Source organism: Myxine glutinosa, chromosome 3, assembly GCF_964187855.1.
Source record: "Myxine glutinosa chromosome 3, kmMyxGlut1.1, whole genome shotgun sequence".
NCBI classification, from domain to species: Eukaryota; Metazoa; Chordata; class Myxini; order Myxiniformes; family Myxinidae; genus Myxine; species Myxine glutinosa.
Window position 1 is genome coordinate 72526170 of NC_136263.1, and position 27211 is coordinate 72553380.

General features: G+C 43.4%; 1 protein-coding gene across 4 annotated transcripts in view; it reads left to right on the top strand.

The window, feature by feature from the left end:
- The window catches only part of TTYH2 (tweety family member 2), a 155478-nt gene that overhangs the window by 32932 nt on the left and 95335 nt on the right, over positions 1-27211 (top strand). For all 4 annotated transcript variants that reach the window (XM_068110650.2, XM_068110649.2, XM_068110651.2 and 1 more), the window contains exons 2-3: positions 9155-9327; positions 16482-16593. In XM_068110650.2, coding sequence (XP_067966751.1) covers positions 9155-9327; positions 16482-16593 — 285 coding nt within the window. The remainder of the gene's footprint in view (positions 1-9154; positions 9328-16481; positions 16594-27211) is intronic.

The following is a 27211-nucleotide window of genomic DNA, read 5'->3' on the forward strand; positions in this document are numbered from 1 at the left end:
TATGGTACAAGGTTCTTTCCCTGCAGCCGCCCAAAACTCTGGTGGAGGACATAAAAAATGCATCACCCATTTCTTCTAGTCTGGAAAGCATTGGCTGAGAGCAGAGATTCTAAATTTACCAACTGTATAGGGTGGCCAAGGGCTGGTCAATGTCAAGTGCTGCATCATGGCTTTCTGCCTACGAACAACATGGCGCTTCTTGTTTGAACCATGTTTGGCTGGGAGACAGCTTACCAGCTGCATCTTACGTCAAGTGGGGATGTTGGACCTTGCACAGGAGCTGTTCCTGATGGACTCGACCAAGATAGACCTATCAATGCAATGCTACCTGCCTTTCACCAAAGCCTACTGAATGTGTGGCAAGCCTTTACCTGTCTCCGTGACCCCTCAACTTGTGTTCGATCCATGTTCTTCAACGAACCATTATTTCACAACTCTGTATTTGGTGAGTGGGTGAATGAAAGCACCTTCATTCAAAAGTTTATAAAAAGCCTCAATAACAAAAGTGTGTCACTTGAGAAATGCCACCAATGACAGGTGGATCAGTGCTACCGCTCTGGCTTCGATGGTTGGCATTAGATCGTGTTGCAGAGTTGAAAGCTTTTTGAAAATGGTGCTTCGCATCTACTGTGCCTCAAATGGCTGGGCAAGCAACCCTCCCGTACCAACCTCTAAATCTTCTCCACCCTTCCCCAATCTTTTTCTATCTGGTTCTCTCAGTTTGGAACCGATTAGTTTTGGCCACTCTCTATCCTTTTCTGGGAGCAATCGAAAGACCCTGTATGTGCAATGCTTAAAAATCCTTTTTCCTTCGTTGTCCTCCCCTGTACCCTGTAGATGGCCTGCAGTCCTGCCAAATACCCCTCCCCTTTACCCTATTTGGGGGTGGTACTATAAAAAGCCTGTGCCGAAACATGTTGGGGATCTTCAATGGAGAATTGCTCATTGGATCCTACCCACAAATTCCCTAATTCACCACTTCTCGCAAGCGATAAGTGAGCAATGTCCATTTTGTGGACAAACTGAAACCTTGCCTCATGCGTATGTCCGCTGTGACCGGTTAACTCCTTTATTTGTTTTCTTTAAAAATGTTACTTGCGTGGTTTTCCTTTGTTTTTGATTTTCCTGCCTTTATTTTTGGCCCTGGTGGGCGGTTCAATTCCCCAACAACAATTTTAATTCATTTCTTTCTTGCGCAAGCCACGTTGGCGATGTATAAGACCAGGAAATCAAAGATATGGAATGATTTGTATAGTACTGATGTTTTGGAAATGTTTAAAGCTCTCTGTGTTTCAAGAGTGAAGCTGGAATTTTGTTGTTGTTCTGAGGTACAACTCTTTGAGAAGCAGTGGTGTGTGAGAGATGCATTTTGCAAAATAGCTGAGGGTCAGTTAGTATTTACTATGTAGTTGTTTTCCTTAATACTTGCTTGTTTATTTGCTGATAATTTGTTTATTTATCATGTAAATGCTTGTGCAACTGTTGTGATTGTTTTCTTTGAATCATCATTTATTGGTTTTTTAATACTTTTGTAATAAAAGGACATAAAAGTCAAGTCTCTCTCTCTCTCTCAGACAACATGGGCCAACTTTTAACCACTCATCCCAACTCTCTCTCTTCCTCATATGTAATGATTTCAACTGTCGCCATGGCAATTGTTTGGGTGTTGGTACCTCTCTCACCAGCCATGGCATTTCAGCAAAGGACTTCTGTGATTCTATGGGTCTGACTCACTCTGTGAACTCTGTGAACACCTCAGATTTCTCACAATGGGAAAACCTCCCTGTGCAAATGTATCCTGCTCTTCCTCTGCCCCAATTGGTTCATCTAATGGTATGCTTGTGAGAGGCAACATCTCTCTGGCTATTCTCAGAGAGCTGCCTTGATGTCGGTGATTCTGGCAGTTCACTCAAGCAGAATGGCAGGAACTGCAAGCAGCCATCTTCCTTCAGGACTGGTCTCCCATATCTATTGCCCCTGATGTTAATTCAGCCTGGGAATTCTTCCACAGAAACCTACTCTCTCTTATACACAGATTAATCCCATCTCATCTTCAATGATTCTTCCCGCCCATGGTACACTGAATCCTGTGGTGAGGCAGTTGCTCTGAAACAACTTGCCTTCTCTTCTTGGAAGGCAAATCCGACCGATGACAATCTCAATGCATTACAAAGGGTCCGCAACAAGTGTGTGTCCACTCTCAGGAGAGCCAGAAAACAACACCTGTCCAACCTCAAGAATAAACTTTCAAACTTATCTCCTTTCTCTAAAACCTGGTGGTGCCTTGATAATAATAATAATAATAATAATTCATTTATTTTGTATAGCGCTTTTCAAGAAGCCCAAAGGCGCTTTGACAGAGTGGAAAACATAATGCATAACAACACATGAAAACAACAATTGCAAAAAGACAAGAATCAATAGGGAAATATTTAAAGCAAAAGGAGGGAGAAGGAGAAGAGATAGTCAGGGGTTAAATGCTGTGGGTTAAATGTTGAATGCAGTGTTGAACAGGTGGGTCTTTAGTGATGTTTTGAATGTGGTGAGTGAGGAGGAGTCTCTGATGGTGTGAGGTAGTGAGTTCCAGAGGGTGGGAGCAGCGATGGAGAAGGCCCTGTCCCCCCAGGATCTGAATTTGGTCCGGATGGAGGGGGTCAGGAGGTTGGTACCAGCAGAGCGGAGGTTGCGTCTGGAGAGTGTGTCTGGAGAGGAGGTCAGCCAGGTAGGATGGGGCCAGGTTATGGAGGGCTTTGTAGGTCAAGAGGAGGATTTTGTACTGGATTATCTGGGGGATGGGGAGCCAGTGAAGCTTGTAAAGGACGGGGGTGATGTGGTCACGGGTCCGGGAATGGGTGAGTAGACGGGCAGCGGAGTTCTGAATGTATTGGAGTTTATTGGTGATTTTTGAGGGTGAACCATAGAGGAGGCTATTGCAGTAGTCCAGACGGGAGGTGATGAAGGCGTGGATGAGGGTTTCTGCAGCCGTGGAGGAGAGGGATGAGCGGAGACGGGCAATGTTTTTCAGAAACTGATAAGTCTGTTTCTGGTGTATGCTCCCCTTCCATCCCTTCTCTCTCTTCAAATGGCACCACAGCGACTCTGCTCGTGAAAAGGCTGAATGCCTCAATTTTGTATTTGCTTCCAAATCTTGTGACCCCCAACCCCTCACTGTTGTTAACCATCCTTCCCTGTCATACCCAACTGCTCTTGGATTATGTGTCTTTTGCATCTGAGAAGGTAGAGAAGATTCTTCCAACCCTCGTCTTTGACTCTGATACTGGATTGGATGGCATCAGCTCACATGTCCTAAAAACCTCTTTTGCTGCTCTTGCGCATCCTCCCTCTGCCTTTTTCAGCATATCATTTGCACAAGGTCATCTTCCATCTGCTTGGAAATCATCCAACATCACTGCATTACATAAAATCCCTCGTCCATCCAAATTCCCAGTTTTCTCTTCTTGGAGTTTCCTTCTGTATCCATCTTGCCAACTCCATGCATCCTCTCCTGCCCCTATTTTTCCCCACACTCATTGTTTGTCCAAGTCTCCCTCTGTCTTGTCCCCCCCCCCCCCCCCCTCTCTTTACTTCTCCTTTTGTCCTGTTATGTCCTGATCTGTTCCGTGTACTAGCTCTTCCACAAGCTTTGACTACGTATTCAAAAAAGGCTTTCTCTCCCACTTTCATCCAAATAATAAACTTAAACTTACGTTAAAGTTACGTTGTTTAACTCTCCTTGATTCTTAAAATGTTGTTTTACGAAGCTCAGATATTCCAGCATTGACTACTTAAACTTTTGCTGAAACAAAGTACAATACTACTAACTGGTTATTAAAATAGTTTATTTCATTGAGCTGCTGAGATATCTAGCATGTAAGAAGTTCTGAGAAAAAGTTCTTCAAAATTCAGCTTTGCATGTAAATTTCCCATTGAATAAAGATCAGCATCAGATTGAAACCTTTTTCATGAAAACTGCCATTGACACTAAAGATGTATTGACATTGAAAGATTACTTTACATTTGGTTCTGGATGTGAGATGTGAGGCATATAAAGCCCACCTTCCCTCTCAAGACTCCATTTCAGATATAATTTATGAGGTCCATTGCTTTTCTCAAAGATAGTGACCCTGTGCTTACACTGTTGCAATTTACTGTAATAGAGAGCATTGCCTGCTCATGTCACTGCTTGTGTTGATAGTAATTATCTTATGATTGAGAATGGGAGCGGGGGGGAGAGGGGAAGGGTGGTGACAATAGCGGCTGCCCTTTCACCAATTGTTGGGATTAGCCCTACCTTTTAAATTCCTTTTTTTTCCCCCCACAAACTTCTTCATGGAAGGACTATGAAATACATTCAGTGGGCATATATTTTTTATTATTGTCTACACATGAGTATGGTGGTGGAGGGTTTGGCTCGTGCATGATGTTTCCGGATGTGGATGGGGATGAGGAGGGGGGTGGGGGGAGGGTGGGGGGTGAGTGGAGTAAAATTGAGGTTTGGTGCAATTGCTTATGCACGGGTTAATGTTTATGTATACAGTCATACCCGTTTTGCGCCATTTCGACCTACGTCAAATCCGACTTTACGCCACTCTTCGAGAGTAAATTTCAGTTCAGCGAACGTCATTATGTGCGACTTTACGTCACTCCTATGGACGTGAAAAAAATTAAACAATTTAAACAATTGGATGTTTTAACGTTTTAACGATCGTTGATCGTTGTTTTAACGTTGATGTTTTAACGATAGAAACAATTTAAAATGCAATAAAAAGCACATAAAAAAAATGTACGTACAGTATACGTACGCATAGCTGCTGGTTCTCATTCAAAACAAAGGCGACGCCATATGCATTTTGTCCTGTGCTGCGGTCGCGTGCTTGCTTTGCCTTCGCTGGTATTTTTGTGATTATTCCTTTACTGTGTAAAACAACCAACGTAACGTGGCAACGGCGAAACATGACGATGCCGGCTCGGACGTACAGTATGCGTTTGTATATATATATATAGGCAGGACCCAGTACCTCCAATGACGGGGGCTCATAGTGCGAGAGGACTGGGGGGTGATAGTGGGAGATAGTGTCTGATGTAGAGGGATGGTAGCTCTACCATCCCTCACGTTGGGGCAAAGGAGCAGTAGATTTATGGGGTTTGGCAGTGTGAACTAGCTGAGGGCGGGCTAGGATATTGTTAGGGATTTAGAAGGATGACAATAGGAGACCGAGATTTAAGTAGGGACATTGATACAGGTAGAGGGGACGTAGTCAGATTAGAAGGATGTTAATGACGAGGGAAGTGCTTAGTATAAGGGAAGACAGGGAAAGCACAAGTATTAGAGGGAAGTAGTTAGTTAGATGATGTTGTGTGTGTGTAATTGTGGGTGCCTCTGGGGCTTGGTGAAATGAGGCATTGGTCGAGAATGGTTGTGTGTGTGAGAATCTGGTTATCGTTGAACTTGGTGAAATGAGGCAATGGTCTGGGATGACCAGAGAAAGTGTATGAGTGGTGTATTGAGGACATGTGTAATGGTGTTGAGTGATTGACTTGCATGGGGTGCAAGTGGATAAATGGAGAGAATACTTGGTGTGTGGGAATAAATGGTGTGTAGAGTGAGTAGTGTGGATTGAGTGGTGTGGAGTGCATGGTGGGTAGGAGTGGATTGGGGAGGATGGACCCCTTCAAGAATACCCGGGGAGGGTAGTTTGAAGTTAGGTAGAGGGAGTAGGTAAATTGGTTGGAAATTGACATCTGTGGTGCAGGGAGTAGCAAGTTGTTGCTTTGAGGGGTGCATGAGTGAGTGGAATGGCTGGGCGTGTGGGCTTAATTAGTGAGTATGGTTAAATGGGCACTCCGCCACTGGTAGTCTGTCGGCCAGGTGAGGCCGCAGGTAGGCTCTGGGAGCCAGGTAGCGTTCAGTGTAGTGTTCAGTGGGGCCCGAGGATCCTAATGGAGGACCCGGATAGCCCAATGCCAGAGAGGGCATCAGAGGGGTGAGAGAGCCAGGAGGGGCCTTCCCCGAGTTAGGGTAGTTGAAGGAGCTAGACAAGCTCGGGTGGCGACTTCAGTGGCGGAGGTGCACAGGTAAGTAGGACCTGCTGGTAGAGCCACACGACCCAGCCCCGAAATTGTGCGAAGGCACAGATAGAAAAAAGGGGGGAGTGAGACCCCAAATTTGGTAGGGCACCACAGGGTGGGTCAATGGGAATTGGTTTTTAGAACCACATAGTGTAATTAGGCCAATTGATTGGCAGGGCAAGACCCCGGGTAGTTTAAAGAGTTAATGTCAATTAGAAGGATAGTTAGGATGAAATCTCTTCGCACCATCCACATCCACTCACCAAGGTGACAGGACTCCACACCAGGTTTTGCAGATGATTTGGAATGAAAGACGCATCATGACATGGGTGAGACATTGTGTTTATTCCATCTCTTCCTTCTTGGGAGGGATTGGAAACGAATTTGGCATAAAGGGGGATAGAAGAGACAAGACGGTAGAGACGGAATTTGTAAAGTGTAAATACGGGGAGGGGCAAGGGTAGTGTAGGTTGACATGGGGGGTGACGAACGGCTAGGGACAGGCTTTCTCCGCTCGCTCTCCCGTGCCCCTCATGTTGCATTACCTTGTTTTGATGTGTACCCTTGCGCCCTTTCCCCCGCTAACCTCTGCTTTGTCTTTCCTTCCCACCCATGGACCTATATCCTTTGTTGAGGGGAGTGTGCAGGAACCCTGAGCTGTGCGGCTGCACTTTTGTAGTCGATATACCAAGTAGATACACTTGATGCATATCCTTGTAAAGAACCGATCGACGTGTGCATGTGCACATGTGCATGGATTTGCAAATGCCTGCCTGTACGTCGTCGTTTCTGCGTATATCGCATCGTCCAAAAATAAAGAAGCAAGCAACTTCGGCCGCACGAGGAAAGACGGGGCATGCCTACGACTCGGAGGCAAGCGTCGATCCCCGGGGCGGCCGGGTTCACGGAACCCTGAGCTCGTTCGTTCGTCACAGACGACACGACACGACCACTGGTGAAACTGCTCGGACACGTTGGGTAAAGCACGCCGTGCTGAAGCGGGTCGCGGAGCCACTCAGCACACAAGCCAGCTCACGGTCGACATGTCCGTGCCGGTCACCCCGTTCGAGGAGAAGACCCAACCGATAGAAAACAATGGAGGGACTCCCGACGGGGAGCGGCAAAGATTCAGGGCGAAGCCGCAGCCTCCTCCAGTTATTTACTCTAGTTTTACGAATTACGGTGTTTGTCTTCATTTTAAGGCATTTTTAAGACATTACGCTCAGTTTACGTCAAAAACCGAGTTACGTCACGGCTTATGGAACCAATTAATGACGTAGGCCGGGGTATTACTGTATACATATTGTTGCGGTTGTGAGAATAAAGATAACCCCCCCTCTTAGTTAGTTGCACCACAACATGTAGCCTCACTTAGTTCAGTTATTTCTTATTAAATGTAAGTATAGTCCCCTTTCCTGTGTTAGTATGCGTTGGAGCAGGCCATTAAGTGTAGGCTTCGTTGTTCATTGGGCTGGAATGCCATGTGCTCCTTGGGCTGGAATGCCAGGTGCTCCTTGGCCTGGAATACCATGTGCTATGCCCAGAACGAGTCTGGGAGGCCCGAGGGAGGAGCTGAAGGGGAGTGGCCGGTAAGCGGCAAGCAGCCAATGGAAGCTCAAGGTGAGTGACTAACAACGACAGCCAAGGGAGGGGCTTGGAACATTCTAATGGGACTCTGGGACGGGGCTATAAAATCCCTGCCCCGGTCCCCCAAAGCGCAGTCTGTGGGTGGTTCTCTCTGTGATAGAGGTGTGGTTGGAACTCTCTCTGTGATCGAGGCTCTCTGTGCACGAACTCTCTCTGCCCTGCGCTCTGCTGCATGGTAATAGCGCTTGTGAGGACGATCTCTCCCGGGGCCACAGACACCAACGATCTCCCTGCCTGAGCTCCCTGCACGTGCCGCGAACATCCCAGGGACACGCCCAGCGAGCTGACCGGGGCGAACGGTGCCAACGACAGCGCTTGGAGCACGTCATCCATCTCCATCCTTTTACCCGCATGAGTGAGTGGGCCCTTGTCCGGGGATTAAGTAAGGACGATAAGTTTCTGCTCTGTGTCTCTTTGCCCTGATCATTTGTATAAATTGTATAATAAACCTGTGTTCTTTCGCATCCATTTGGCCGTTCACGTCATTTCCCACCATTGGCTTCGTACTGTACGAATAAAACCGCTCAATCGGGTTCAATAAGAATTAACGGCATGAGTCACGTGACACGCAAACCACTCGGGCGTATCAGACCAGCGTGACTCGTGCGAGGTCCAGTCCCCGTTCTCGTGGCGGCGTGTGTATAGAAGGTGCGTGGGGATTCGACCCGATACCCTTCCGCATGCTTGCTACAGGGGCGGCTGGAATTGCTCCGCAATGCTTCATGGAGCCTGCAAGGCTAAACCCCGCTCTCGCAGGGGAAATGGCCTTAAAATGCCTGTTGTTGTTTGTTGATGATGCTTGAAGCACAAATACTGCTGTCCATGGCAGATGCTTATGCAAAATTGTGGAATTCAATTAAGCATTGCACTCGGCCCTTTTTACTTGCGAAAATCGAAGATTTTAAAAAGTATATTGGTTGGTCTTGTGCGCTATTCTGTCTGTTTGTCTGTCTCTCTGTTTGTTTGTCTGTCTGTCTGTCTGTATGTCAGTCGCCTGCAGGTCACAATTTTCAACCAATCTTCACGAAACTTCACCAAATGGTGGAGTTGGTCATAAGCAAGAAGCCTATTGTTTTGGGGTCAAAAGGTCAATAGGACAACATAGGCCAAAGGGCACCAACTTTGTCAAATTTCTAAAATCCTCAATTTTCATCCGATTGACTTAAAATTTGAAGGGGATTTGCATATCTGGACACTGACTATCAACCACCAACTATTTTTGAGGCCAACATGGGCCAACAACTTATTTTATGGATTTTGCAAGTATCGTGCTATGCACGACATATTTCTTGTATATATTTATTAGTGCTTCAAGATGGTATTACTCTGTGGAGGCTTTTTTCAATCTATATTTCCTTCCAACTTGTATTCTTTCTTCTCCATCGCTCATTGGCTTACCTTCATTTTCTTCAACTCCCACCACAACCATCCTTTGCAGTCCTTCCTCTTCATCCTTGGAGTGGCTGCTGTGTCACTGGCCCTGAATCTGCTGCTGCTCTTTGTGCACTATACTCGTCTTTGCTGTTGCCAACGTGGTGAGAATGGCAATGTAAAGAGGAGCAGTGTTTGCTGCAGCACATGGTGTGTTGTCCTCGCTACACTTCTTTGCAGGTGAGCTTGGGTCAGAGCTTCATTATATTTACCGGGGGGTGGAGGTTATGTTTTCACCCCTGTCTGTCTGTTTGGTTGTTTGTGAACAGGATATCTAAAAACATTGTGGACAGATTCAGATAACATTTGGTGGACAGGTTGAGTGTGTGACAAGGACAGAATGGTTAGATTTTGGTGAAGATCTGCACCAGATTTTGGTGAAGACCTGGAACTAGATCCAGCTACTAGAATTTTTAAAGTGATTTTTCATCATATATAGCAGGATATCTCAAAGAGTTAAGGACAGATTCGGACGAAACTTGGTGGACAGGTTGGGTATCTGACAAGGATGAATTAATTCCATTTTGGTGAAAATCCGAATCTGGATCCAGATACAATAACTTTTTTTTTTCAGTCATTCTTGATAATCGAGGGATAGGGCCAAATACGATATATAGCATGGTATTTCAAAAAGTTGTGAACGAATTGTGACAAAACTAAGTGGATGAGTTGGGTAGGTGGCAAGAACAAATCAATTAGATTTTGGTTCAAGTCCGGATCCAGATCCGGCCTATCAGTGGGATTCAAAACAAAAACTGTTCAGCCTGGTGGAGGTATGCACTCTACTGAATCCCATTCTAGTTACTCGTGTAGCTCTGATGTTACGTACTCTCATACAAGGGGTAATTTAAATAATGTAGAGGAAGCAAATATGTACTCGTATAATGTATATTTTATGATTCCTTCAATTAAAGAATATGGCTTATTATATGATCTGTGCTGCTGCCATCATATCAGGATATCGGTGTAGTTATTGATATAATGCTGTCCTCTAACTCTGTTCCTGGTCTTGGCAGAATCAGATCTGAATAAAAACTGTCCCCTTGTGTAAGTTTGTGCTAGCAGGGGGGCACTTTCTTGTGGATTAATTACACTATATCCTACTGAGGGGATGCTACGCTAGCTCTCATCTTGTGTTGTTTATTGTGTGTTAAAAATGTTATCGTACACTATGTAAACATATAACCCCCGCTCTTGCAGGGAAAATGGCCTTAAAATGCCTGTTGTTGTATGTAAACAATAGCCCTTAGCACTTGTATCTTGTATTCCATATATAACTTAGGGAGTCAATATATGGCTCACAACCTTTTTCATGCCAACATTTCCTCATACCCTATCGAGCTAATGCACTAGCCTCTTGAGGCTCCACTAATTGGTGAGCTTCCACAAGGAATGGATGGATGCCGGATCACAACCCAAAGGTTTCTGCAACTTGTACGTCATCCACCCGAGACCTGGTAATGGCTAAGCTTTCCATCCAAACTCTCCTGTTCTCCCTCTGCCCCAGTTGGATTATTACCTCCACCACCTAAGATGGACGAAAGTTGTGTTTTCACCCCTGTCTGTTTGTATGTCTGTCTGAAAACAAATTGTGGACGGATTCGGACAAAATTTGGTGGAGAGGTTGGGTATGTGACAAGGATGAAATGATTAGATTTTACTGAAGATCTGGATCCGGCCTATCAGTGGGACACAAAACATAAACTGTTCAATCTGGTGGAGGTATGTGCTCCTCAGAGTGCCATTCTAGTTTAACTATGTTCTTGTCAAGGACCATATCCCTCTGGCTATTGCAATGGAGCAACCTCAACATCACAGAGTACAGGTGTTCAAATGGGCCATCTGGCAGGAAATGCAATCTGCCCACTTGTAAATGGATCCGGCTGCCATCTCCACAGCATCTGATATTGATTATGCATGGGAATACTCTAACATAAGCCAATTTTCTCTTGTGCACAAGTTTATCCCATCCCATATGTGGCTACCCTATCCATCCTCTCAGCCCCAGTATACTAAATCCTGTGGCATGGCTATTTCAGACTAAGAGTTTGCTTTCTGAATGTAAAAAGCCAACCTGACTTGAGGCAACTCTGTAAGGTTCCCAACAAGTTTGTGTTCATCCTTAGTCAAGCCAGAAAACATCATCTTGCCAATCTCAAGGCTAAACTCCCCAGGTAGCCTTTTCTTCCACGTCATGGCGGCACCTTGTCAAGTCTGTCTCTAGTGTATGCTCCCTTCACCTCCTCTCTCTGCTCAAATGGCATCACCACAGACTCTGTTCGAGTGAAATCAGAATGTCTAACTCGGTGTTTGCATCCACATCTTGTGTTGTCAACCCATCCTGCTCTGTCCCCATTATACCTCCTCAAATGCACTGTCTACTAGACTTGGTGTCCTTCTCAAGTAATGCAGTGGACAAAGTTCTGTCTAGCATGATTGACCTGCTTCGGCGACAGGCCCAGATGACCTCGGTGTCCATTTTCTCAAATGCTGCTCTGCTGCTCTTGCTTCTGCTCTGTTGTGACCTTCATCCTGTCATTTTTCTTGGGCCTCACTCCATGTGCATGGAAGTCAGCAAACATCACTTCTATGCACAAGAAGTGGTTATAAACAGATCCTCTCAAAATACAGACTAATAAGCTTACTACCAATTATAACGAATGTTATTAAATCAATTATTGCTGGTTTCCATTTTTACAAACTGTCTAATCTCTGATCACCTGCTTTGATTCCAGCCCTGCCACTAAAATCTGGACATGCTGCTGTTCCTTTCTTACCAATGGTTGGAGGTCCTACATCTCAAACAAGAGGGCTGTCTCCCTGGATATCAGGCATTCAATAGAGCTTGGCATTCTGCTCTGCTTGGCATGCTTACCACCTGTGGCATACAATGCCACCTTCAGATCAGGCATTCTGCCAACCTCCACTTGCACAGTGAATGTGATGTATCAATGGAACCTCTTCTCTCTCAGTTGAGGCTACATTGTCACAAGGTAGTGTCTTTGGCTTAGTCTTGCTGCTCATCTACCTCAATGACATCTCCAATGCTCTAGAAAACCCGCTCTTCAATTTCCAGGTGGCTCCACATTGTCGTACAGCACCCCCATCCCATATGCAGGGAGTAGTTATGTCACTCTCTGCTCACCTGGAATTTATTTGATGCTGTTCTGGTAAATGTAACATGTTTGTGGCATGTGGCAAATGTAACTCTCTGGAATGGAGCCCCAGCATGACATCTGTCTCCCTGGAATTTGTGAAATTTAAAGCTCTCCACATTATTTGCATCTCCATTAACCCTTTGAGTACGGGATTTTTTTTTGATAAAAATACCCCCGGTATGGGATTAATTTGGCGTTTTGGTACGGGAATGCAACCACGTACTGACGATCTATTTATAGGTATAGTCGATGACGTGTAGTGACGTCATCCGTACACAAAACTTTTTCGTGGGTTGCGGCACTGGACATCATCCATACTCAAAGGGTTAATGAGCCTGAAGCATGAAGCCTGTTGCTCTTATACTACAGACAGGTAAGGGGAACCTCTATTGTCTTTTTCCACCTGTCCTCCAATATTGCTCTCTGTGCTCTTTCAGACCTTTGACTCTTCCCAGCAACTGTAGGGTGCACACATTCTCCAGTAACCCCCTCCTTTGGTCAACTCTCAAAGTCCAGGCCTCCTGTAAACCACAACTCTTTCTTATTCTTTTTTCCTATCTGCCGTCCAGAGGCTGTAGAATGCTCGTCTTCCTTTCAGTGGTTCAAGCAGATAATGCACTACCATCTCATATCACCTCTCACCCATTCCTACCCTCAATATACCCTCATAAACCTAACTCATCCTTGCAGCTGCAGGTGAATGTGTGTACTCCCCTCCTCTCTCTCCTCTTATTGTTCGCTCATTCCTTGCTTATTGTGTCCAACTGTTTGGTGCCCCACTTTGTTGCTCTATTGCCCTTTGTCAGCTCATTAGTGCATAAGCCTCAATGCTGTATGAAAAAGGTCACCCCATCTTGATGTATACGTCATAATGATTTACGCTTTGCAATTGCCAGTCCAATAGAAGAAGAACAAGACCACTCGTTTTGCAACTTGAGGTGCATTAGGGTTGCTGAAGCAGTTTCCTAGGCTAGTGGGCACAGTCAACCCACCTGGTGTTAATTCAATGTCATGAGAGGGGCGTGAACTCAGGACCCTGAGATCTCAAGTCAGCCGCCTTAACCGTTAAGCCAACACGAGGCTTCAGTCAGTCCAATAGAAAGGTGATGAGATGAAGTCAGCCATGACAAAGCTCGATGTAGATACCAGTGAAATGTTGAGTGACAGTTTTTCCTCTGGGCAATTTCCTTTCTATTTTTCACCAAGCCTTATTCATCATCGCATTAATCATTTCTCCACATTCACATTGGACTGAAATTGCCATTAGTTTTCAAAGTATTGCTTGACTGGCGATTGCATTTTCCTACGCTCTGCCACGAAACCAAATAATATGCATGCAATCTGCAACAATACCACAGAATTATTAAAGCCCTAAAATAGGCTCCAAACCATGATCCATTCTATTAGGCGAATTTCCAGGGCGATTTATGCATGTACGAGTATTGTTCAAAATGCTCCTGGGAACGAGAAACGTCATTGTATTTGTTTTTTCTACATGTATATTGTCAACCTCTGAGTTGAGGAGCAGCTTAGTAGCAAAAAGCATTAGATGTTGCTTTAGATGGTTGATGTTGAGCAAGAGTTGTGGTTCCATGATGCCTAAGTAGGTTCCATGCTTTACTACTGGAGTGAGTGAAATTGAGATCCTCCACTATCTCCTGCCACTTTGACATCAGGCCATATCCAAAAAATTCCACACGCTCAGTTGCGATGTCTAGCTTCCCAGAAGCTTCACACTGTTGAAGGAGATGGTCAGTTTCAGGAAGCCAACAATGTGTGTAGGATTTACAGAATCCATGGGATGTTGTTTCGGGTGGCATCCTTGAGTATCTCCTTGTGTATAACCTGTTGTAGCGCTTAGGGACAGGATTACTGCTGGTAATCTGATCCTCAACTTATCTAAATCCATTCGAGTTGGCTTTATCAATATCTCTATAGGACCTTGGTTTGGATGTACCATATTTTCACGCAAATAACCCACCGTCTTGTATACCCCGCACCTGGGGAAATAGTGCCCTAAGAAAATTTCAGGCACGTATAACCCGCACACAAGTATACCCCCTTAAGCCAGGAGTGTGTTCAGTTACCAAGTTTCTTGTGGAGCGCTCATCAAGTGGCTTAAGCACTAAAGCAAGCACTCCATTTGAGACCAATGATAAGAAACAGCTGGCTAGGCAAGCACTATCTAGCTGCTTAGTAACTGAACACACCCCTGCTTTACTCGCCACTTGCCCAAGAGATGTGCGATCTCCATATTTCTCACAGCCGACACGGCTTTGTTGTCAAGGGCCAACAAACGGTTCTTTTCAAATACAACTGCAGTTAGAAAAAAAACAATTGACATTAAAATTAATGTCTTGAGAAAGGGTTGTTGTAATAATTGTAGTTTACTGTACTGATGTGTTGAAAGCCAGCGTGGTTTCTGGTACCGATGCGACCGGAAACCCACGCTGCTTCTCCATTAGAAATGTATAAATATCCTGCAAGGTCTTGAATTTTATATCATTCCACGAAGTCGTCCGTACCATTACAAGTCCCTGTTGTACAATGGCTGCTGTCAGTAAAAGTAAGAGAAAACGTAAAAGTTTCACGGCAGAATTCAAACTGGTCCACCACCATCTCTTATAATATGCATCCCCCATCCAAAACCTTGATCTTTTCTATCCCCGTTAAAACTCGCCAAATCTGCCTCTTTCAATCCCCAACTTCTTTCCTGAAATTCCTAGAAGTGTTCATTTGCTTTATACTGTGTACCCTCCCTCCTCCCCCAGCCCTCCCCCTTCCACAGATCTCCCGACGTCCCTGTTCTCTTCTGTTGTTGTGCTTGTGTGCTTCCCTCTCTCTCCCCCTCTTGTCTCCCGCTCCCTTCTTTGTATGTTTTATGTGTCTGTGCATGTTTTCATGTTCAATGTGTTAGTTCTTACACAAACCTCGATGCTGTATACAAAAAAAAAACAAGTTGATGAAAAAGTGGGCTGATTTCTGGAGAAGAAGAGGACGAGAGTGATGACGACATAGATTGCAACGAACCTGGTGCGTGTTCATTTACCAAGCAGTTAGCTAGCGCTTGCCAAGCCAGATGTTCCAACGGTTTTTACGGTTTGTATCAACGGTTTTGAATGGAGTGCTTGCTTGAGTGCTTCAGCCACTTGGTGATCACTCTCCAACAAACTTCATAACTGAACACACCCCACTCTTGCTGACTCCGAGCTGCTTCAGCTGTTTCACAGTGACACAGAAGACGTGGACTTTGTGGGCTTTATGGAAGACGACTTCCCAGTACCTTAAGTGGCTTTAGAATTTGATAGATATGTGTAGGTAAAATATGCGAAAGAACTGTAATTAGATATACTAGCAACGGTACCCGCCCTACGGGCAGGGCTTCAATTGGGAGGCCCAAATTAAAAGGCAAAATATCAGAAATTGAAGGCTTTTTTATTTTAAACGATTCATATAAACCGTTAAATCATATCACATGCAAATCATCAAAATCTAAACAGTATTTGTAGAATTTCAATAAAAGCCACATCACTGTTCATATCGGTAAATATTATTCCATCGTGTTTGGAAAAAGTGGAAAATTGAAAAATTGGAAAAATTGGAAATTGGAAAAATTGGAAAATTGGGAAACAATACAGCCTATTTTACTCCATGGGGTCCCAGGATTACCCACCCAAAATTTCGTTGCGATCGGTTCAGCCGTTTTTGCGGTACCTGGGAACAGACAGACAGACAGACAGATGGACAGACGGACAGACATTTGGTGAATTATAGTAAGATTACAATTGAACTTGTAAACAAGTTCGGGGAAGGGGGTGAGGGGGGGACCCCTGTGGTTATGTCATGTACCGTATGGTGAGTATGGTGAATTACCGTGCTTCATCTGGTTCATGTCCACCTGTCTCACGAACAACAGTTTGACCAATCATGAACAACTGAGTATTCTGAGTTTGGTGTTGCTCATTAATCTATTACTTTCTACAACGTCCTGCCTTGAGGGGTCATCAAGTAAATAAAAAAAACTTATTTTGTTTATCCTTGTGAATACAATCCACCGATGCTTTGATGTTGCTACCTTGCAGTCAACGGTGACGTGGTTATGGAACGTTTTACAATCAGGATTTAAGATGATCAATAATTATGAACATTATTACCGTATTTTCCTTCCATCCACAGCACAGCGATCGGTATCGGATTTTATGGCAACAGTGAGACAAATGGTGGCCTCAAGAAAGTAACAACCAACATTGTGGATGCCAACTCGACCATGCACAGCATTAACACACTGGTGGGTCATCACCTTTTCTTTCTGAAAACTGTTTACCTGAACTTATCTGCTCAGAAAGTGTCCAAATAATTAATGTTAAAATGGAATTAATTTTTTTTTTTTTAATGCTTCAATTTGCGCAAAGCAAATAACCCTCTGTAGTTTGTATGTTTATGTTTCGCCCGGTGGTGGCTAAGATCTTTGAGGATCTTGAGCCCCTGCCGTGCCGCTTAAATCTACACCAGGTGGGTTGACTCAGCCTGTCGTCCTTCCGAGGTTGGCAAAACGAGTACCAGCTTATTGGTAACAGGGCACCGCATCAGCGGCACAGCAGCGCTCCCAGCAATGATGCAACCAGCAGCCACAGGCTGCAAACAAAAAAACAACAACAATTTCTGTTTTCATACTGAAGTCGATCCCTTTTGAGTCGCCTTGTGTCGTATTCCCATCAGAGCGCTTCACTCATGATGCTGTGATCCCAGGCTCAAATGTCTTATTTTGTGTTGTTCTAGCCATTGCCTACAAAAGGTACACTATTTCCCAACGTCCTTGTCCTTCATACAATAAACGTACAAATTCCTCCATGAGCTTTGTGACTTGTAATGAAAAGAGGAGGCGAGGAAGAGTATCAAATGTATTTTCCTGCTCGTTGGTGGCATTCCCAAATGCCCTCGATGGCTGTATGCTTTGTCTGTCAATGCAATCGCTGCGATGTTGGATCTCAATAAAGAAGAGGATGGAATGCACCGAGGAATGGTGGAAGCTTGCTGCCTTTAGCCAATGCAACTTTTCGTTTCACATTCCAGCCGTCACGCCATTGTGTAATCTTTGGCAAGCAGTGGTTGCCCATATTTGGATCGTTCCATACTACCCAACATGCGTGATTACATTTGTTCAACGAGGCTCCTGGTTTAACCCCTCACACCACACGAGCCATAACTTAAAATAAATTTGAGCAATATTCTGAAATGACGAAGAAGAACCAGATTCAGTGGCATTGTGGTTAAAGTGATCGCTCTGCGTCTGGGAGGTCGGTGGTTCAATTCTGACCTTGGCCATGTCATTCCAAAGACCTTAAATGGTGCGTGTTCCTTCCTCGTTTGACACTCAGCATTTTGAGGGGAGACATCAGACAACCCCCATGGATTTGCATCCCATAGAGTTGGGGTGTAGCGGGGAGATTTTTCCTTCATTGCCCCCTTGACTTTGGATAGAAAAGCGAGATTACAAGATGTTTTAGGATTCTCCATTATTATGTCGTCACCCACCAAGGTCACCAGCTGTTTGTCTTAAGTCAAGTGCAGTGTTGTCTTATGTCTCTGTCTGCATGTAACAGCTCCTCCATGAGCCGTGGAACCTTAAAAAAAAGATTGAGTCTGACATGTTGGCCGGAAATTGAGTGCATCAATTATCACTGGAAGCAGTGTGTGTGTGTTTGGTTATTGATCACCGAGTTCTGGAGTTTCTAGAATTTCATTCTTTGGACTCTTATGAACAATGATTGTTGGCTAGAAACTTCATATCCACAAATAGCTCATCTTTATGTGACTTCTTCTTGAATATATATTCCAGCGAGTGACATGAATAAAATCTATTTCCTCTCGGTCAAGATATGCTGCCACCAAGACAGCTATTAGCTTTCCAGCTAAGATAAATGGCTCTGCTATGCTGAGGTTTTTAAGTTGCTGTTGCAAATCGATCATTTAAGAAATATAATTCACAATTTCACAATCCACTTCCTCTCACCCACATTCACCCATTCTTTTTTTAATTGGTAAATGGTGATTCTAATTTTCGAGTTTTATATTGTTTGCTCTTTCGCTTCTCTGCCTTGAAAAACATAAACACATACAGTCATGGCCAAAAATATTGGCACACTTGCACTTTTTTCAAATTATGCACCATTTCTTCCAGAAAATTGTTGAAATTAAAACATCTTTTGGTATCCACAAATGTATTTCTTTGGTTTGCAGTGGAACAAAACAAAAAAAAATCTGAAAAAATTACTAAATCTTAGCTTATTCCACACAGAAATCCTAAAATGGCCCGGACAATATTATTGGCACCTTTTAGAAGTTGTTAGAAATACTTAGATTTCAAGCAGGTGATTCTCCTTTACTTTGGAATTGAACTCACCTGTGGTGAGTTCCCGGTGCCTGCGATATAAAAATCACTCGTTCAACCAGTTTGAATGGAGAAAAGGAGTCATTCTGCTGTTTTGTGTCACTGTGTGTACCTTAATGAGCATGGAGAAAAGAAAAAAACCCAGAAAATTGTCTGAGGAGGTCAGACACAAGATTGTAGCCAAGCATGGACAATCTCAAGGCTACAAGTCCATCTCCAGAGACCTTGATGTTCCTGCGTCCACCATACGCAATGTTATCAGGAAGTTTAAGGCCCATGGGACTGTAGCCAACCTCCTTGGACATGGACACAAGAGAAAGCTTGATCGAAGATTACAGTGAAGGATTGTTTGAATGGTGGAGAAAGCACCTCAATCAACTGTGAAACAGATTGAAGCTGACCTTCAGACACAAGGTACGACAGTTTCTACTCGCACCATCCGTCGCCAACTCAATGAAAGGGGGTTATATGGTAGGAGACCCAGGAAGACCCCACTGCTGCTGATAGAGAGACATAAGAAAGCCCGACTGGAGTTTACTAAACACACCTGAGCAACCCAAAATCCTTCTGTGAGAATGTCCTGTGGAAAGATGAGACCAAATTACAGCTTTTTGATAAAGCACATCATCTCTTTGTTCACAGAAAACCAACATAGGTGCCTTCACACACAGACAGGGGATGAATTGCACAGGTTAACAGGTTAACAGGGAACGAATCGCACTTGTACCGAGCAACGTGTAGCCGCGGACTTGGGTGCGCTCTTTTCCGCGCGCAGCTCACGGCCGTTCAGGACGCGCAGCTTGAAGGAGGTCCGCAGGACGAGCCGCCGTGTCAAAGTCAGCACAAACAACGATCCCGGTCGAGGAACGATTCAACACAGATGACAACCTCAGCTCGAACGAAGCACCAGCACGAGGAACGAAGGTCGAGTGAGTGTAGGTAGGATGAACAAGCACGGAAGACAGCCAGCTCGAAGGACCATGACGAGAGGGTGGCCAGAGAGCAGAGAGAGAGAAAAGTGCGATAGACATGGGGTATATATCAGGTTGAAAACCTTCCTAGAATGTTCCACAGGCTCCCATTGCCCGAGGCAATACTGGTAGATTGCCGGTGAAGTTTGCTAGGGAAAAGTCCAGACCTGATTGGTTGTTTGCGTATCCACGATCTCTCATTGGTCGTTTGCGTATCCACGAGATCTCATTGGCTGCTTACGTGTCCACTACCTCATTAGATGTTTGCGTGTCGACGATCTCTCATTAGCTGCTTGTTGGTGACGTGTCCACACCCCCTCATTGGTTAGCTGCTGGTGACGTGGGCAGTTCTTTTAGCCACGTCTACCACAGTCGCAGTTGATCACATGGACTGTGCTTGTAGCCACGCCTCCTTGCACATGAATCAACGTCTTCCTTCAATGATACGAATGTTTGAAATCCTGCCTAAACTCAACGAATATTTGCTTTAACTACTACACAATGGGAAGGGAGCTAATCTTTACATTTAATAAGAAATAACTGACTAATGCAGGCTACATGTTGTCGTGTTATTAACTAGAGGGGGTGTTCTTTATTACAATATATATATATATATATGTATATATATATATATATATTGCTACGGTTTTGAGATTGGCACATATTGATCATTAAAGGTTAAAGGGTTGCCCCCCATAGTTAGTCCACGAGCAACATGTAGGCCACCTGTAGTATTAGTTATGTCATAGTATGTGTAAGTATAGGCATTTCCCCATGTAATATCTGCGTTGCGTAAAGACATGAGTTTAGGTCCCGGTCATTTTGCGTCCACCCTCCAATTCCACCTCTATGGGCATAATTGATCCCGCGCCCCATTTGGCTGACCACTCAGTTTGTTATGCTTTGGCTGCCCGCAGCATTTGTTACGCTTTGGCTGCCCGCAGCATTTGCTACGCTTTGGCTGTCCGCAGCATTTTCTGCCCTTTGCTCGCTCACTAGTCGAGTAACACGAGGTAGGCCTAAGAAGGAGGAGCATGGGGTCGGGGTGGGGCGGCGTCAAGGCAGAGCGTCAGAGGCGATGACGGTAAGAGCCACCAGCCAACCAGGGCTCTAACGGCATGGCGTGAGGGGGCGTGGAGAGGCACGTCTGGTGAGTTCTAGAAGGTTCGCGGGGCGTACCTATATAAGTCACTGCAAAAGGCCTTGAACAGGTCTCGCAGAGAAAAGGACTTGCTACCGGAGGGCGAGCGCTGGAGGACTGAGTGAACTCGCGGCACACCGTATTGGTGAAAAGACTTGTGTGGAGAGACCTTGACTCGCATCACTTGCTTTGGAGGCTTCGAACTGTAACTCGCGCAGTATAACGCACGCGCCCGAGGAGAGGAAGAAGAGGCGTTGAGTACACCGCTGCAACCAGACATGCCGGTGGCGGATAGCGCCTACCTCAGCCACGCGAGTAAACGCGGTAATAGCCGCCAGTGATCACCGCTAACCGCCGAAGTCCGCTCCCTACAAAATTGCCCCGTATTAACCCTTGTGCGCCAAACGACACGCGGAGAGCTCCTGCCCCTCTACTTACCATCTGCACGGGACGAGCCGGAGACCGGAGGGAGCTGCACGAGAGCCATCCTTGGACACGGACCATCATCCTGCAGCTGCAAGCCCCGTGTGAGTGTGTGTGTGATGGGCCCGTTTGTCCTGGGTAGTAAGTTAAGACTGTTTTAAGGCTGCATTGTGTCCTCTTTTCTCTGAATCATTGTGAATAGTGTAAATAAACCTGTTCTTCCTTTTTCCCATTCGACCGCTTTTGTGATTCATCCATTGACGAAGCGTGGCACGAATAAGATCGCTAGAACCGGGGTCACCAACTAAACGGCACGGATCGCGTGTACACACCACTCGGCGTCTCAACACGCGTGGTTCGTGCAGGGATTATTTCCTCGTTTCAGGGCAGCGCGAGTAATTAGGTAATCGTGAACTCTAGTCCTAATACCCTATTTCGCGCTGTCCTGGAAGGACGTCATAGGTCCCGGGTCCCGCCAGGCCAGTCAAAGACAAGCAGACTAATCGCCCCTTGGTAAGGGGAGAAGGCCGGCGTCGAGATCCGCAACAATATATATATATATATATATATATATATATATATGTATATATATATGTATATATATATATATATATATATACATATATATATATATATATATATATATATACATATATATATATATATATATATATATATATATATATATATATATATATATATATATATATACGTATATGTATGTATATATATATATATATATATATATATATATATATATATATATATATATATATATATATATATATATATATACTGTATATATATATATATATATATATATATATATATATATACATTCATTCATTCATATATATATATATATATATATTTATATGTTATTGTGTTTATATATATATATATATATATATATATATATATATATATATATATATATATATATATATATATATCTCATTATATATATATGTATTTTTATATATATATATTTATATGGTATTATAAATATGTATATATATATATATATATGTATTTATATTATATATATATATATATATATATATATATATATAACATATGTATATATATATGTAATTATGTATATATACTGTATATATACTGTATATATATGTATATATATATGTATATATATACAGTCACGTGAAAAAGTAAGTACACCCCATGTAAAGTTTTGACTTTTTCAACATATTTCAACATACAGTGGTACCTCGGCTTACGAGTTTAATCCGTTCCGTGATGGAGCTCGTAAGCCAAATCGCTCGTAAGTCAAAGCAAATTTTCCATTCAAATGCATTGAAATGCTATTAATCCGTTCCAGCCTCAAAAAAAAAACACCAATTTTTTTTGTTAGGTGCTTTTAAATAACAAAAATGTACTTTATAAATAACAAATAATGTATAAACAAGCACGACCTCGTATATACTGTACATAATACAAGAGAATGTAAAGAAATAAACTGGTTTTATTAAGCAGAGGAGAAGAGCATGCCAGGTGAGGTGTGCGTGTTGTCGACTTGGCGAGGCAGTACGATCGTACTCCTTCTACGATATGTACGATTTTGAAGCAGAAGGAGTCCATAAAGGCTATAACGCCAGCCAAGGGCGTTACGATTATTTCAAAGCTCCGGACCTCTATCCATGAAGATATGGAGAAGTTGTTGTTTGTGTGGTTGAAGGAGAAGCAGCTCGCAGGAGATACCGTGACCGAGAGCATCATGTGTTTGAAAAGATTGAAACTCGGATATCGAGCACGGACCACGAGGTGTTTTTTCTTTTTTCTTAATCTCGGTTTCAGTGAACTTTTGCTCTGTGCTCACGTGTACTGTACCTGTACCTGTAATGGTACGTCAGAGGATGGCACCTGTTGTCATCATATTAAGTGCAAGATGTTCTGCATCGTAAGTTGGTACACCGTGGTCTTTCGGCGGTGTTTAAGCCGGCCGTCTTGGCTTCTGTCACCATTGGCATTGAGTCTTTCGATGTAGGTAGGTCGTTGTGTGCCGGTGCCTTGGCCGAATTCCTTCATTGCTGCATTGTTAGCTCACCTGGTTTTTTATACCACATCTTTGGTTATCGGACCAGCGAATGACGTCATCTCCAAAGTATGGCTTATTCTCACTTGTCTTGGACGATCTTCTACTTCTAGCCTTCCACCGTGCATTTGGTGTCCACTGTACTTACTGTACAGTGCCTGGTAAAATTGATGTAATGGGTTTTTGACCGTCAACGCCATGAACCGTCATGAACCGTCATGAACCGTCAACGCCATGAACCGCTAACACTCAAAAGCCCATTTATCGCGCCTTATAAAGCAAAACGCAAACCGAAAGCCATGCCTCTCAAGCGAGGCGTGCTTCCGTGGTCACGTGATCCACAGGTGTAGCTCATTATACCCGCACGCGCGACACGCTTTGGCGGTCACGTGACCAGCCACTCTGGAGGCGGGGATCCCCGCCGATGACGTCACCGGCTGGAGCAAGGAGATTCCTCGCTCATGTATTTCGACGATTGCGTGTTTTATATCCAAGCAGAGATGCTTTCACGGCAAGATAACCACGTGACCGGAACCGGAAGCCACAACCGGAAAATTCAAAAAAATAAATTTTTTGAGCTCGTACATCGGATCTCGGCTCGTATCCCAAAGCAACAAACCGCCCGAGCGACGGCTCGTATCCCGAAAAACTCGTACGTTGGGGCACTCGTAAGCCGAGGTACCACTGTACAACTATTTGATCTTCATTTCAACAATATTGATAGATAAAGGTGATATAATATAACAAATATCATGAAACATTTACATTTTGTAATCCATTGTATAATTTAAATAAACATAAATGCAAATTTCGCATGCATTTCGCATGTCACTACATTTGCATTAAATATATATACATATATGGCATCAGGAAGGGCATCCGGCCATAAAAACTGCCTCAAACAGGGAACCATGATTGTCATGGGGCCCGCAAGGCTAACCCCTGCTCTGGTGGGGAAAAATGGCCTTAAAACGATCATTCATTCATTCATTCATATATATATATATATATATATATATATATATATATATATATATATATATATATATATATATATATATATATATATAATATATATATATATATATGTATATATATATATATATAGAATATATATATATATATGTATATATATATATATATATATATATATATATATATATATATATGTATATATATATATATATATATATATATTTATATATATATATATATATATATATATATATATATATATATATATATATATATATATATATCTATCTATCTATAATTCCACTAATCTCTGTGTGTATGTTTGTTTGTATGTTTGTATGTCTGTGACCGCTGTTTCTCGACAACTACCGGTCCGATATACTTGAAACTTGCCAGGTATATTTCTGGGGACCCGAGGATGTGCCTTTTCAAGGTTTTAAATTAATCGCAGAAGTAGTTACCGAGCTATGTCCAAAAAACGATTCAACCAATCAGAGAGCAGCGAGCTATCACGTGTGCCGAACGTGGCGAACAGACTCTGCCTCGGATGGCACATTTGAGAGCGTATTCATTTATTTCCCGTCGGCAAACTATGTTGCCGTTAAACTATGTTTTAAAACTAATTAAAACTAATTTGCGATTCATCGTAACTGCGATTTGTGACCTTCCGGACAGTCAAATGAGGACGTCACTTCCGGACTTACGTAGCGGCTAGCGGGCGCCATTTGGAGGAGCTGGGAGGACTCAGTCGTGATAGAGTGAGCCTGAGTGAGTATATCAAGACAAGAACAAGATCTAGAAGGAGGTATGTACGGTGCGATTCATATAATATATTGTTTAGTTATCGTCGATGAGGAATTTGGGGGCCCGATTAACTGCAGCGCCATCCGAGCTGCGGCGTCGGGACGATACATTCATTGTACGGTAACATCACGCACTTACGGGCACGTCCTATATATATAGTACGGGCATGCCCTAGTATATATATAACTGTGAGAAATAGTAGAAACTCCACAGTACAAGCTGGACGTCTCATTTGCATTAAATAAATAATCGGGAGATTAAAGCAGACGCGGACGTAGCTTCAGGACGTCGATCTTTAATTTTCGACAAGCTTTCGACCAACAAAGGTCTTCTTCTTCGTCTACAGAAACAACAGGCATGTATATCAGACAAGTATGTATAGTGATATGTGTGTAAGATGTGTGATCTGTGCAGCAAATGCATACAAAAGGAAGAGCCACGCTAAAGCTCACTCACTGTCCCCAAGTTCAACGGAAGTGAAGCGCAGCTTACAGTTACCGTTCGCGTTACAGTTCAGTGCACGTGCATATACAAATATAGAGATACATACATGCATAAACACACAAGCATATATTCATATACCATTTATATTCATATAATTTATTTATATATTTATTTATATATTTATATAAATGACATATAAAGGTAGATTTGAAAGAATGTGTGAATGGGTTACGGTTAATGATTTGATTGGGTTGATGTAGGAACATTCTTTAATCGTCAAAATTTATGCCATGAGGGATTTTTGTCCGAAGTTTATGTATCCAAAAGGACTCACGTTTCAGAATCGTGGTGTGTGATCGATTTGTGATTGATTCAATGGCAAAGATTTGAATGTCATTTATAGAGTGATCCGGTTGATTAAAGTGTATCGTTTAAGGTAGAGATTTGCCCTGACTTGTGTGGAAGTTATTGATTTCTGACCGGGTGTTATTAAATCGTGTGTAGAGTGTATTCTCAGTTTTTCCAACATATTGTTTGTTGCACTTTTGGCAAGTGATTTGGTATATGACCCATGTAGATTTGCAGTTCATATAGGAGGTGATGGGGAATTTTTGTCCAATGCTAGAACTACAAAATGTGTTTCCTTCTAGTAAATGCTTGTGAATAATACATTTGTTTGCTCATAGAAGCCAGGGATCCTAGTTTCTTTGTTATGGGGCTGTGGGTGCTTTGCTTTTACCAAGAGGTCCCTGAGTGTCCGACCACGTCGAAATGATGTTCGTGGAGGTTGAGGAAATGTGGTGCCGAGTGTTTCTGATTGATGGAGGAGAGGAAGGGCCTTATTCAGAATACTTGGCAATTGGGATGAGGTAGGAGAGTAGGTGGTTACCAGTGGGACACGGTTAGTTGCAGGTTTGGGTTTGTAAGTCAGAAGGTCTGCTCTCGGTATGTGTTTTGCTCGGGTTATTGCTTCTTTCACAGAGTGAGGGTCATAGTTTCTTGCAATGAAGTGTGTTTCTAATTGGCAGAGAGAAGTTTGTTCTGCCATTTTTGTTGAGCAAATGCGTCTTACTCTGATTGCTTGACTGTATGGTATGCTTGCAATTGTATGTTTAGGATGAGATGAAGAAGGGAGAAGGTAAGAGTGAGTGTCTGTTGGGTTGGTGTGTAGTTCTGTTTCGAGTCTGTTATTTTGAAGCGTGAGTGATGTGTCTAGAAAGTGAACTTCGGATTGTGAGCTGTCGAATGTAAACTTGATGGTCGGACGAATCAAATTTAATTCATTTTGGAATTGTGTGAGACTACGGGGGGATTTTGACCAGATGAACTGGATGTCATCAATATAACGTACCCAGGATTTTTCCCAAGATGCCGTGATGAGGTTGTGCATTGATCTTGGCCTCTATCATTCCCATGAAGATGTTGGCGTACGATGGTGCAACAGGGGTAACCATAGCGGTACCTTGAGTTTGAATGTAATGTCGTCCATTGAATTGGAAATTATTAAGTTTGAGTGTCAGTTCTAATAGGCGCATAAGGTCTTGAGTAGGTGGTATTGGGACTTGTCGTGTAGCGAGGGCTTTGCGGCATGCAGACAGGCCTTCTGAATGTGGAATATTAGTGTAGAGGGATGTAACATCTGCTGTGACTAAAATGGTTTGGGAGTTGAAAGGTGAGTATATTCTGTTCAATCCTTGGATGTGG